The sequence below is a fragment of the Candoia aspera genome, chromosome 2, assembly GCF_035149785.1.
Source record: "Candoia aspera isolate rCanAsp1 chromosome 2, rCanAsp1.hap2, whole genome shotgun sequence".
NCBI classification, from domain to species: Eukaryota; Metazoa; Chordata; class Lepidosauria; order Squamata; family Boidae; genus Candoia; species Candoia aspera.
The window spans coordinates 50,634,874-50,649,093 of record NC_086154.1 but is presented as its reverse complement, the minus strand read 5'-3'; the positions used below and the strand labels follow the sequence as shown (position 1 = coordinate 50,649,093).

The window sequence follows — 14,220 nt, the reverse complement described above, 5'->3', positions numbered from 1 at the left end:
GATTTGTTCTGTATTGCATGTGGACACCCTGGCTTCTTTTCTATATCCTTCTTCGAATAAGTCTGTGTAGGAAGGAGCAAAAAGAAAGGGGAGATGCTACAATTGCCCTTTTTTTTATTTTAGTGGGCTACCAAATGGCTTTCCACTCCTGGACAGGAAAATGATGATAGAAGACTGAATAAATACACATATATGTAATACTATTTTTCAATTCTTTGTAGATATTGCTCTGATTACTAAATGCAGTTTACCTAAAGGCGTTTCTTATGCCTACTGAATTCAGTTTTTTGTTGTGTTTTATTTCAGTCAGCAGGCATTAAAGTACAACTACTATCATGTGGGAGGCCACAGGTTTTTTGAGGTTAATATTCATAGCTTAGGAACCACAAAACTATAGAAAATAAAGGTCAACTTGCTAAGTTAGGGAAAAATAATATATAAAAATATATTATAATATAAATATATAACATAAAAATATAAGGGAAAATTATAGGAAAGAAAGAGAAGAAAAATAAAACAGAGCATCAAGATTTGGACAAAGCCTGGTTCAGAAAGTTGAGCAGGGTAATTCTGAATATATTTTCACTTACTTAATGAAATGATCCCTAACATGGAATTTGCCTACTTCACAGCTGTTGCATATTGAAATTTGGATTGAATGACCCCTTACACCAGAGAGACTCTTGAGATTAGACCGCCTTTGGTTGCTCCAGTCCCAGCAACTTGGGTCTGAGAGCTATCTTTAGTTTTACTCCACTTCATTGCTACACAGTGTTCTGACCTGTGTAGTAGTGTCAGATTTTATATTTCTACTTCAACCCCGATGAGAGGTCTTTGGAAGCTTGCAAATGGTTCCCCCCCCACCCCAAATAATAAAGATTTCTTCTTATTCACCTTCAAAACATGGCCTGTGGTTGATAATGCCATATTATGGGAATCAGAGAAAAGCAGCCAATTTAATTTTTTTTTAACTCTTTAGAATCCAAATTGTTCTTGCACATCTTTTATTAGATGCTTTGGCATGCAGTTTTGAAACGTTACTTCCTCACGCTGACCTCTAAAGGTAATTGTTCCTTAGTGAAATATAATCTCTTTCATTGTTCTTTCCTTCTAGTTAAATATGACCTTAATAACCCCACAAAACATGCCAAGCTGGACTTTCTCAACAACCTTGCCACTGGACTGGTGTTTGTTATAGTAGTTATCAATATATTTATCACTGCTTTTGGAGTTCAGAAGCCATCTCCCACAGAACAGAAAGGATAGAAAGGTAAGTTCCAGTTTAGAACAGAGTATCCTAAAGCAGTACTTTTAGTCTGAAAAAAATCTGTTTCTTCTTGTAGAGAACCATTTTTATAAGTCTACATCATTTGTATGTATTACAGTGTACAAGGTATTATAGGTGGGTTCAGGAATAATACTATTCTTTGTTTCATATATGTGCCCAAGCCATAATAGAGTGCTTTACTCTCATTTTTCTTTAATTCCTCCTCATGAAGATCTGAAAGTTTTCTCTTTCATATTCGATTAACTTTTTTTTCAATTTTTAATTAATCATGGTTAATTAAACTGCACATAGTTGATTAAACTGTGAGACAACTGAAATTACTATGGTTAGTCACTATTTCAGGAAGCACATCTTCCTGTTTATATCTAGCATAATATTAAGATATGCAGAAAAGCCTTTTGTGTTCCATGTGACTACAGGCAACAGGGCCTTCTTGGTTATGGCAGAGTGATTATGGAAGGGACCCCCCCCCCCCGACACTAAGTTGGCACTTACATTGATCTTGATTCAGTGCCACATTTTAAAACCTAGTCTCTGCTTTTATCTAGAATTTAAATGAGTTTTGATGGTTAAGCAAGTGGGTTGATAACATTAACAAGATTCATGGAAGCAAGCCAGAATCAGTTGAAATTGGCTAATTTCCCTAAACCATGACTAAGGCAAACCATTGTTTGTTCAATGGTACAGATAACAAGAAATCTCAGATAGCTGAAAATGAATGCAAAGCTTCTGATCTCCATTAGACTGTTGTACAAAAAAGATAAAAGGAAGTTTATGAATCCAAAGGTTACTCATGCTACCTTTCTAGCATTATATTGAAAATACAATCAGATTGCAGAATCATTTGGGAGCAATGATTTAGGCCATCAAGTCCAGCCCCTTGCTCATGATGTAGGGAAATATTTGGAATATGAAAAATAATGAGTACCATGCACACTTACAGACACCTCCATTATTCTTCGTGGCATTTTTCTCCCTTACAAATACTGATAGCTTCTGTTCATTTTTGCTCAAGGACTGAAACTTAATTACTTAAAGCCATGCATTTCTATCAAACAATGATTCTAGGAATTAAATATGTACTGGACAGTGCTGTCTCTTCTGTTTTGGATGCATTTTACATCACCTCCTCTGAAATTGATCTGAGTATTCTGTGATAGAATGCAGAAAAAGAATTAAAGGGGCTACTTTAAAAGATAATAATCAGGCTGTATAGATCCTTTTAACTATTTTTTTTCTTGTTGTCCCCCAGAGACCAGCGTTCTTTAAATTCTGTTGTTTTTGCACCTTGAGCCAGTTTCTCTTGGATGAAGAAACTCAATGAGCATGCTTCTCTTTCAGTTGGACTATTTACCAGAAAAGCCATTTTATATAACTTCTTAACCTTATAAAAATGATCGACTGTTAGTTTGGGGAAAACTGAATTTAATTTGTAGCACAAGGGATTGGAACCAAAGATGGTTGCACCAACTTTCCACCTAACAGTATTGCTTCAGGAAAAACTGCAGTGTAAATCTCCTTTCTTACAACTCCATTGAAGCTCAGTCCCTGTGCCTTGAGAAAATGCTGAACTAAGAAAGAGATCATCTATATTTCGAAGCATGGACTTTACATGAGTAGGGAAAGACCCATCTACATTTAAGCATTAAACGATAATTTTGTCTACAGGACTTTCAGAAGTCTCTAATCCCAATGAGTTATGTAGATTTTTAAAAAAACATTTGTTTCTTATTTATATAATTCCCAATGAATAATTATATCTGGTAGGCTGCTATCAATAAGAAAAAAGTGCATGCAATCAATGTGATGGTAATGTTGGGACAGCAATATTTGTTTCCCAAAGATCACTTACCTTTAACTAATGTTCACTGATAATCATTCCAAGTGTGCCAAAGAGATGGGTGTCCAGCTTTTTTTCCAGGTAGAAATATATTTTTAAAAATCTTACATTGTTTCATTGATACTATAACCTGCTTAGAACAATTGTGATGTGTGAGGCCATCCACTATGGCTTGTAAACCATAGTTTATGGCTGAGAACATTTTGTGAACCCAGTTATAGTTTATTTAATAAACTATGGTTAATTCAACTATGGTCTAGCATGATGCATGACCTCAATGTGTGATCACACCACAGCTTTGTATAAAGGCATTATAATGTAGGCAGTTTTATTTTTTCTTTCTTTCCTTTGGAATTGCTGTTTATCATAGCGTTTGATCAATTGTTTAAGAGAGTTTATCTTTATGCAGTACTTGATGAGAATTATAGTTTGCTTGCCTGACTAAAACAACAAAACTCGAAAGTTACCACATCTAAAATAAAATTTCATGTGGGCACATTTATTTTATTGAACACACTGTCGCTAGGTTTTTTGTGTGTTTGGGTCCCACCTATCTTAGACTTCCATAAACTAAGAGATGATGTAAGGGGACAATGAAACATGTTTGTGTGGGTTTGTGTGTGAGAGAATAGCAACTTTATTCTCAATTCTTTCCCTCTTCCATATGCTACACCATTTTGGGTGCCTTAAAATTTGCCAGTCTTCCCATATTATTCACAAACAGAGGAAGTACAGGGATAATAGGGGCCATTTCACACTGACGCTAGGGAACAGCAGGGATATAAAAAGTGTACCCTTCATTCCTTATGTGGTCCAGCCACTCTGGAGGAACCCCAAAATGGTGCTGTACTTTTTCTACCCCTTCTGTGCACAAATGTCAGTGAGAAATACCTCCTTGTACTCATTTCGCACATGGCCCATCCATAGTAAATATCTTCTACTTTAGTAAGCATTATTTCTCATTGTAAAGTCTTGATTGGTCTATCTTCTTTGTACTGAGGATGGCTTGTCAACACTTGAACAGGAAAACCTCAATGTTTTCCCCACTCTTCCTGCTTCAGTGAAGTAGCTTTTCATTCACAGGGAAGACCCGTTCTAGAATGGACTTCAAAAAGTTAAAGACCCCCTTGATACTTCTTCATGGACCTTTCTAACACAATTCAAAAGCCGTGGTGCATTTTTCTCTGGCCAGTACTGCTAACATTCAAACTTTCAGGAAATGCCCTCTTCAAGGAGAAGCAGAAATGCCCATCCAATCCTTAAGATGCAGAACCAAATTCTGGTATGTCCAATTTTTCCTGGTTCATCTCATCCTCCCATTTGCCTTTTTTTTCCCTTTAAGTCAATCTACATAAGAAATGTTCATTTCAAAAAAGAAAGTATCTTTAATGAAATCAGTTGAGTCAGGAAATTAAATTTTTTAGAACATGTTCTGAGATTATATCCACCACAATTTTTTCCTTTAAAAAAATATAGTATACATTTTTCCTAATTTATCATTTGCTAGAAGAAACTGCATTCTATTTTTAGTTACATACAGATCTAATGTTACTAATGTTTTCTTTTTTCATTTTTATTCATTAAATATATACATTTTAAATATACAGTAGATAGCACATTATTGTAGACATAAGATAGAAGCATTTTCATTTACCATTTTAGATGCTGTATTTTTCTACTAACCATAAAAATAAGATTCTAAAGAATAACATAATTTTTCTAGCAGGAAAATAGAAAACAAAAAAGACAGAATTTTATGGGATATCTGTTTTATTTCCAATGAAATAATTGGATTTTATTGTTAGTAAGAAAGGTTTTCTTTTGTTCACATGTGAAAATCAATCAAAAGGTTGCAGAATCATGGATAGGTTGGTTAACAGCTTCTGCCTTTTTTAACTGTATGAATAGAGTTGTTTCCTCTGCACAAGAGTCAACTGCAATTCTGTACATTCCTACCAGGAAGTAAATCCCACTGAATTAAGTAGGGTTTACTTCAGCAAGAACAGATTATATTTTTAATAGATTATATTAAAACATACAGTATAATCAAATAATTTTCAGCTGTTTGTCAGTTACTGTGTGATAAAATCAGATTTTACCTAAACAGTACAGTGCTTCAGGCACTACAAGTGAGGGAATGTTCTAAAACAGGATATATTAATTCATGCTACAGATGTTTGCAAAATATTTTACAACATACTGTTCTGTTTGTTTGATGTCAGTAATGGTATGAACCCAGGACAGGCATGGGGGGCATGGGGGTGTCAAAAAAAGGGAGATAGCTGTGACCATGCGATCCAAGCACTGGCGTTGCAACTGATAAAACTAAACCAGCTTGTCTCAATCTGGCATCCTCTGCATGGTCTGGACTACATCATAAGTACTTTATAGCCTTCTAAAAAATTGTACTAGAGGCACAATCGGACATGATTCTCATTCCTATTCACATTGGAACCCCATACTTTGATTGACACTGTATTACACTGTTTTAATTAAAAATAATTTTCATTATTGGTCAATAAAGCAGTTTTGACAAAAGTGCACAGCATTTTTTATTTATGCACCTCTGATTCTGATTCATCTGGAGCCTTTTAAACAAAAACTTGGTATGTATAGTAAGGATAACATCAACTGTGTTTGTGTTAGCTATATTAGTCTTAGTGGTACTGGTCCAGGCTTGGGGATTTGGCTGGTTCTAACTGGCTTTCTCCCCAAGGAAATTTTCTGTAACATAGAAACACATTTACTGTGAAGACAAGGTTTAAACATAACAGAAGAGTAATCTACTGTCTTGAAAAAAACTTTATATTGCCTATGCATCTCTTAACTTGCTGCATAGCCTTGGACAATCTAAACCAGTTGTTCTTTCATTTGCATAGTCCCATCTCAGCCAGTGTTTCCACTTATGCAACAAACTTATGCTTGTATGCCTTTAGGAGCATTCAGTGTGTTCATGATACTGTGTTTTCAATAGCTTCATCTACAGTAATTAGTGGGATCCTTTTCAAAATTCTCATTCTGTGAAAATTTCATATCCAAATTGCTTTACATCCAAGCACAGTAAAAGCATAGCCACAGGAATCAATTGAAATGTTGGCAACTCTGTTTCCAATTCCCTCAAATTAGTTCTGTCAGAAGCTCTTGAGTTGCATGTCCACAGGTTCATCGCATGCTCCCATTTGTATCCTTAGATTTACCTTTCTTCTGGATTTACTTTACATGTACCTCCTCCTTTCACCATGCCCCAGCAATCCTCTGAGGTTTGCTGAAGCAGAAATAGAGGAAGATTATGACATCTTGCAACACTGAGCACCAGGGGAATGGACTACGTGCTCCTCTATTCACGTTTATTCTGGATTCACTCTATAATATGGTTCAGTTGGGCATGGTTGGTTAGTTAGTTAGTTAAAGATAAAGGTAAAGGTTTCCCTTGATGTAAAGTCCAGTCATGTCCGACTCTAGGGGGCGGTGCTCATCTCTGTTTCTAAGCCTTAGAGCCGGCATTGTCCCTAGAGACACTTCCGGGTGCCTTTCCCGCAGGAGCTCAAGTTGTGAAATAGGTAAGTGGGAAAAAAAGAGACTGGCTCAAAGTGAGGGTGAATTTGAATCTAGATTTCTCTCTGGTCCTCAACCAACATACACCACACTACCTTGGTTGTATGAATATGGCCAATTATAACTTATTCAATAAACCCAAGCTAAAAAAGCCACAATTTAACTCAACACAGAAACATAACATAGTGCATGGGAAACAAAGATACAGGAGTTGAAGAAATGCTGAAGTTCTTTTAATTTCCTAGCTCTCTTAGAAATCATGATTTTACTGGATCCTTTAAGGATGCTTCCAGTCAAGGGATTATCCCCTACCTAGTCACCAAATTTTGAGAGTTGTCCCACTATAGCACCTTCTATTCATTTTTCTTTCTGGAGAAAACAAGCAAAGAAAGACAGCTTCATTGTACATTAAGACAGGCAGCATGAAAAGCAATCTGTCTGGAATCTCATCCATGCAGTCCTTCGCGCATTTATACAGAGGTCCCATTTGCCACGGTGGACCTCACTCCCAGATAATAATGCAATAGGATTGCGGCCTAAGGCCTCTAGGCACAGTGACCCCCTTATTTTCTTGTACATCCTTTGGCTTTTTCCTCCTAAGTGTTTTATTTACTCAGCTCTTTTTATCCTGAGATTGTGTTCACTCCCTTCTCTTCCCCTCTGCCTATCTCTCATGTTCAGTTTTTCCCTTTCGAAACAAAGTTTCCTATTCAGCAACTTTCATTTCCTTTTCCTTGGTCATTTCATGTCAGTAATTCTCACACTTTGAATAGCAGAAAAAAACTTGAATCAGGAAGGACTCTTTACTCAAAGTAAAACATGGTCATTCTGACTTTGTTCCTTTCAGCAGGGCATATGACCCTGTTCCAGTTCCCACAAGCAGATTTCACAGTCAGCAAAATTATGACTTCTTAGAAGCGTGGATCGTTCTGCTCATTGGGAAGAAACACAATTGCAACAGCTGAAAATGTCCCACATTTTAACCTCCCTCTCCACCCCCCCCGAGAATAGAACTGTTGTGTGTCTTTCAGAATTGGGACCAACTAAAGCTTCAAGAATCACGGAGTTTGGCGGGGGTGTCTGCAAGAGGGGTGGTAGTCGAAAAAGCCAGGGTGGTGGTCACAACCAGTTGGCAGTTGAAGCCCCAGGCATGGTTATGGATGCCATCTTGCCCTTTTTGACTCCTCCTCTCTGGAATAGGGGAAATTCTATTCCCAGAGAACTTTAGATGCTACAAGAGTTAAGAAAAAAACTAGCTGAGTTGTCAGTCCAGTCAATAGGCAAAGACCATTGCAGCCCAGGAAAATCAAATGCCAAGGAACGAATTGTCATGAGTGCCGTTGAGCTAAAGTAATCAGCGCAATGGCACTCATGACAATGACAAGGAAATAGGTGAAGGGGTACAAGTTAAGTAGCCATCAACCCACAACGACTAACGGCTAACAAACAATAGATAAACGGATCACGGAGCCACCCAAGCCATCAGCAGCAATACCACGGGGATCGCCCAGCTGAAAGCAATCAGCAGAAGAATGAAAACCTGCGGATGGGCGATCCTAGAAACCCTCAACCAATGGCAGGGCAACGCATGGGACAAAGGGGGGTGACGTGACCGAGAGCGAGGGGGCGCTGACCGGCGCGGGGTATTTAAACCCCGCACCGGCGCGCTCCTGTCACTCTCAGCTTTTTCTAACAACGTTGTACCTATCCTGAAATAAACCAGAGCCTGCTTTGCAACCCAGTGTCTGAACGTTATTCAGAGGTAGGCAGCGCATGACATAAAGCTGAGAGTCATAAACTCAGCCTCGCCGAGCCCCACCGGACGACAACGAGCCGCGGGAGGAGTAGACGGCGAGAAGACCAGCAAGATGAGGCCGGAACGGCGCGGGCAAGGAGGGCGAGCCGCGCGGCAAGAGACAGAGGAGGACCGACCGAGGCCAGAGGCACCGCGGACTCCCGGAGCCATGGACGCCCGCCCCACCCGACCCGAGCCTCAGCTCCAACCCCAAGGGGAGATGGCGACGGAGGCAACCCGACCGCGGGAGGGAGCAGCACGACTTCCGAAACCAGCGGAGGACCCCGCGCCCCACATCGCACCCCAGCAACGGGCGTGGAGCGACAGCCCCACGGTGCTCGACACGGAGGAGGACGACGGAGACACCCATCAGACGGAGGAGGAAGCGGACCCGCGGCGGAGGGACGATGAACCCCCCCCCCCGAGGACGCGCCAACGGAACCGGCCCCAGCGGCGGTGCGGGCTGTGGACGAGGAGGCACGAGCTGAACTCGCGGCCATGCGGGCTCAGCTGACGGAACTCCGGACCATGCTCCAGGCGCTTATGCCCCCCGCGCCACCCAATGACGTCCCCGCACAAGCCCACACCCCGAGCGAAGCACCGAACCCACACGAGCCAGCGGAAAGCCAGCAGACGGCACAGGCGGCCGACACCACATCCCGGGAAGCGAGAGGCGGGGCCGCGCAAAACGCCCGGGCCCCAAAGGACTTCCCCATCTTCTTCGATGGGACCCCCTCAAAACTCTCGTTTTTCGTCACCAACGCTAGGGAGTTCATGGGGAGGCACGGACACTCCTATGACTCCGAGGCCGACAAGATCGGCGCCGTGGCAATCAAACTCCAAGACAGGGCGGCGGACTGGTACGTCCAACTGTACGAGTCCAGCTCCCCCGCCCTCGCCACCTTCCCTGCTTTCATCAACGAGATGAAAAACTATTTCGAAGACCCCCTAGCCAAAGTACGGGCGAAAAGCGCACTCCAGAGACTTAAACAGGGCGCACGCACGGTCCCTGACTACGCCCTGGAGTTCAAAGCCCTCGCGGGAAAGGTCTGCGACTGGTCTGAGACCACCCTGCTGGAAATCTTCAAAAAGGGGCTCAACCGCGACGTTCTCCAATGGGCCCTCTACCGCGACGACCCAGAAACGTTACACGGGTGGATCCACCTCGCGGGGAAAGCCGAACACGCGCACCGCACCTTCCTTATGACAACCACGGAAGACACAAACTACGTCGGGAAAAAGGTACCCGCACCACACGGGGGGATGGCCGGCCCCATATACCCTAAAAAGAAGTTCAACCGGGAGCCCTGCGGGAGGTGTGGCAAATTAGGGCACAAGACGGCGGACTGCTTCGCCAACCGACCGCCGACCAGCGCGCCCAAGCCCGCCCCGAAAATTAGCCCCAAACCACCCAACCCGGGGCCGCCCCCTCACCGCCGAATGACCGTGGCCACAGCGACACCGGAAGAGGGCTGGGACGCTTACTGGGGAGAAGAGGACAATACCGACCCCGACCAGCCGGCGGGAAATGCTCCCCGCTTGCCCTGAAACGCGTGGCGAGGCAGGCGGCGGGACAGCAACGCGAACCACCTCAACGAAACGACAAAAGCTCCGTAATATTGGCAGCAATTCAACTCTCTGCCGGCAACGGAGCCACCACGGCCGCGGCACTAGTGGACTCGGGGTGCTCAAAAAACCTTATCCACCCCGACCTAGTCGCCAAACTCGAACTCCGCTGCTTCCCCCTCCCCACGCCGCTGGCATTCCACCAGCTGGACGGCTCCACAGCGGGGGGGAAACCAGCCACGCTACAAACCGAGCCGGTCACCCTGCAAATGGGCACTCACACCGAGCGCACATCGTTCGTAGTCACGCCCATCGGACGGCCCATTGCAGTCCTGGGGATGCCATGGCTCGCGAAAAACAACCCGCGGATCAACTGGGCGACCCGCACCTTCACATTCGGCGACGGCGAGTATCGAGCACCAGTACCAGCTGGCAAAAGCAACCCCACGGTAGGACGAGCGGAGGCGACCACACAAGACAACGCCGCTACCACTGCAGACCTACCGGAACAATACGCCGACTTCTCCGAGGTCTTCGGAGAAGCAGAGGCAGACCAACTACCCCCCCACCGCAAGACGGATTGCCGAATCGACCTACTGCCCGACGTCCCCCTACCTAGACCAAAGATCTATTCGATGACCCCGAAGGAGATGGCAACCCTCCGGGAGTTCATCGATAAAAACCTAGACAGGGGATTTATAGAGCCAGCATGCTCACCGGTCGGAGCCCCCGTCCTATTCCGGGAGAAGAAAGACGGGACCCTACGGCTCTGTACCGACTACCGGGGCCTAAACGCGGCTTCCCTGTCCAACAAATACCCCTTACCCCTGGTGAAGGACATGCTCGCCCACCTGTCCACGGGCAAAGTCTTTTCCAAATTGGACCTGCGCGAGGCGTACTATCGCATCCGAATCAGGGAGGGGGACGAATGGAAGACGGCGTTCAACTGCCCCCTAGGCGCTTTCCAGTACAAGGTACTGCCCTTCGGACTCGCGGGGGCCCCTGGGGTGTTCATGCAGCTCATCAATGAGGTACTGCATGAACATCTGTTTAAAGGGGTCCTGGTCTACATCGACGACGTCCTTATTTACACAAAAACATACGAGGAACACGTAACCTTAGTCAGGCAAGTCCTCGACAAGCTCAGAAGGGCGCAGCTCTATGCAAAGCCCACAAAGTGCGAGTTTCACAAAGACCGCCTAGACTATTTGGGGTATCGAATCTCCGGGGACGGCATCGAGATGGACCCCGCAAAAGTCGAAGCGGTACTAAACTGGGAGCGGCCCCGCAACAGACGGCAACTACAGAGCTTCCTGGGATTCGCGAATTTCTACAGGTCCTTCGCCCGGGGGTTCGCTGAGATAGCCCTACCCTTAACGGACCTCCTCAAAACCAAAGGGGTGGGGGACACCAGACGCGCCAAGAACCCAGGCACAGTGCTGAATTGGACTCCCGCGTGCCAGACCGCATTCGACAAGCTGAAAGCGCTGTTCACGACGGAGCCAATCCTCGCGCACCCGGACCCAGAACGGCCGTTCGTGGTCCAAGCCGACGCCTCAGACTTCTCCCTGGGAGCCATCCTCCTACAAAAAGACTCCACGGGGCTCCTGAAACCATGCGCCTACCTGTCAAGGAAGTTCTCCGAGACAGAGAGGCGATGGCACGTCTGGGAGAAAGAAGCCTTCGCGGTGAAATCGGCACTAGAGACATGGCGTCACCTACTCGAGGGAGCCACCCAACCATTCGAGGTCTGGACGGACCACCGGAACCTCGAGGCCCTACGAACGCCTAGACGCCTTAGCCCAAAACAGGTCCGATGGGCACAATTCTTCAGCCGCTTTGATTTCCAGTTGAAGTTCATGCCGGGCAAGAAGAACTTCCTGGCCGACGCCCTCTCCCGGCTGCCCCAAGACGAAGAGCCCGCCCCAGACACCATTGGGACGGTCCTATCCGCCTCGCAACTGGGGATGGCCGTGACCACCCGAAGCGGCGCACGGAGGCAGCTCGACGCTACGGCGCAGCCGACGGCGGGACAACCGGCGACGGAAAGAAGGCAACCGCAACTACCAGGGGGAATGCGCACGGACCTCGCCGCCGCCCTCAAAACCGACCCCTGGTTCCTGGCAAACCCCGACAAGGTAACGATGGCGCAAGACCTAGCATGGGGGGAAGGCAGAATCTACGTCCCGGACTCGCAACGCCAGGCGATCTTGCATAGGTCACACGACGCCAAGCAAGCGGGACACTTTGGGTTCCTCAAGACCCTACACCTAACACGGCGGCAATTCTGGTGGCCCGCGCTCAGGCGAGACGTAAAAACCTACGTGGCGTCCTGCCCAACGTGCGCTCGGGCCAAACGGGCACCAGGCAAACCCGCGGGGCTATTGCAACGGGTGGCAGAACCCTCCCGCCCATGGGAGGAAATCTCTATGGATTTTATAGTGGACCTCCCACCCAGCCAGAAGAAAACGGCCATTTGGGTGGTGAAGGACTACTTCTCAAAGCAGGCCCACTTCATCCCCTGCACGTCAGTCCCATCCTCTCAACAACTAGCCAAACTCTTCCTCATCCACGTGTACAGGCTACACGGATGTCCCGCACGTGTGGTGACCGACAGGGGCACACAGTTCACCTCCAAATTCTGGCGGGCCTTCTTGAAGCTGACGGGGACCCAACAGGCCCTGTCTACGGCTTGGCATCCGCAGACGGACGGAGCCACTGAGGTTCTTAATGCCACCTTAGAGCAATTTATACGATCCTATACGAACTACCACCAGGACGACTGGGCTGAACTGCTCCCGTTCGCCGAAGTCGCATACAACAACGCCGTCCACACGAGCACGGGAAAAACCCCGTTCGAAGTAGTCTCGGGGCGCGACTTCGTCCCCATACCGGAGCTACCTCAACCCCCGGAACCCCAGGTGGACGCCAGCGACTGGGGACGGAAGATCGCGGAAGCATGGCCAGTAATCACGGCGGCGCTGAAGGAGGCACAGGCTGCTTACAAAGAGCAGGCCGACAAGCACCGGCGCCAACAACCGACGTTCCAGGCGGGGGACATGGCCTATCTCTCCACCAAGTTCCTAAAGTCAACCCAACCCTCGAAAAAACTGGGGCCTAAGTACATCGGGCCGTTCCGAGTCACGCAAATAGTGAACCCGGTAGCAATACGCCTGGACCTGCCACACAACCTCCGGAGGCTCCACCCGGTGTTCCACACCAGCCTCCTAAAACCGGCAACCACCTCCCGATGGCACCCAAGCACGCCTCAGCCCGCACCGCTTATGATCGACGGGCAACACCACTTCGAGATAAGGGACATCCTCGACTCACGCAAGCAACGAGGAACCCTACACTATCTGGTCAGGTGGAAACACTTCCCCCACCCGGAATGGGTGGCGGCGCACAACGTTAAAGCGCCTGACCTGACCAGAGCATTCCACCGGGCATACCCCGACAAACCGCAATCAAGGTCAGCAAAACCAACCCCCCCCCCCGCAGGCCTCCCCCCGCCTCCCGTGCCCCAAGGGAAGGGGCCCCCCCCAAGCCCGCGACTTGGGTGGACCTTCCCCCCCCCGGGACTCACTCCCCCCGCCCCGGGCCCACGGGGTGGTGACAAACGATCGCCAGCACCCTCCCCCCGCCCCTTGGCCGCGGGGGAGTGGCAAGCAAGTCAACAGGGCAACCTGGGGGCAACGCCCAGGAGACACAACAAAGGCGACGCACTCCAAATAAGCAAAAAAGGGCCCTACCTGGAGCTGAGCAGCACCCGACCAGCCACGCCTCTCGCCTCGCCGAACTGAGCCAAACAAACAGGGTGTGGTTGGAGCATGCGCACGCCAGGTCAGAACCCGAGCATGCGCACCATGGACACACCCTGGGAAGGCACGTGGTAGAGGGAGGAGCAAAGGGAGGGGCGACAACTACTCCGGCGGGAACTTTGAAAAAAAAAAAAAAAAAAAAAAAAAAAAAAAAAAAAAATGGCGTTTTGACAGCTCCATGGGGGAAACCCAGAAACCCGGGGGAGAACACTATTCGGAAAGGGGGCAGTATGTCATGAGTGCCGTTGAGCTAAAGTAATCAGCGCAATGGCACTCATGACAATGACAAGGAAATAGGTGAAGGGGTACAAGTTAAGTAGCCATCAACCCACAACGACTAACGGCTAACAAACAA

General features: G+C 47.0%; 1 protein-coding gene across 1 annotated transcript in view; it reads left to right on the top strand.

Moving 5' to 3' along the window:
• NINJ1 (ninjurin 1) overlaps nt 1-4,494 on the top strand; it is a 34,526-nt gene extending 30,032 nt beyond the window's left edge. The window contains exons 4-5 of the mRNA XM_063291794.1: nt 1,115-1,270; nt 2,541-4,494. Coding sequence (XP_063147864.1) covers nt 1,115-1,266 — 152 coding nt within the window. The 3' untranslated portion in view covers nt 1,267-1,270; nt 2,541-4,494. The remainder of the gene's footprint in view (nt 1-1,114; nt 1,271-2,540) is intronic.
• The last annotated feature ends 9,726 nt before the right edge of the window (nt 4,495-14,220 follow it).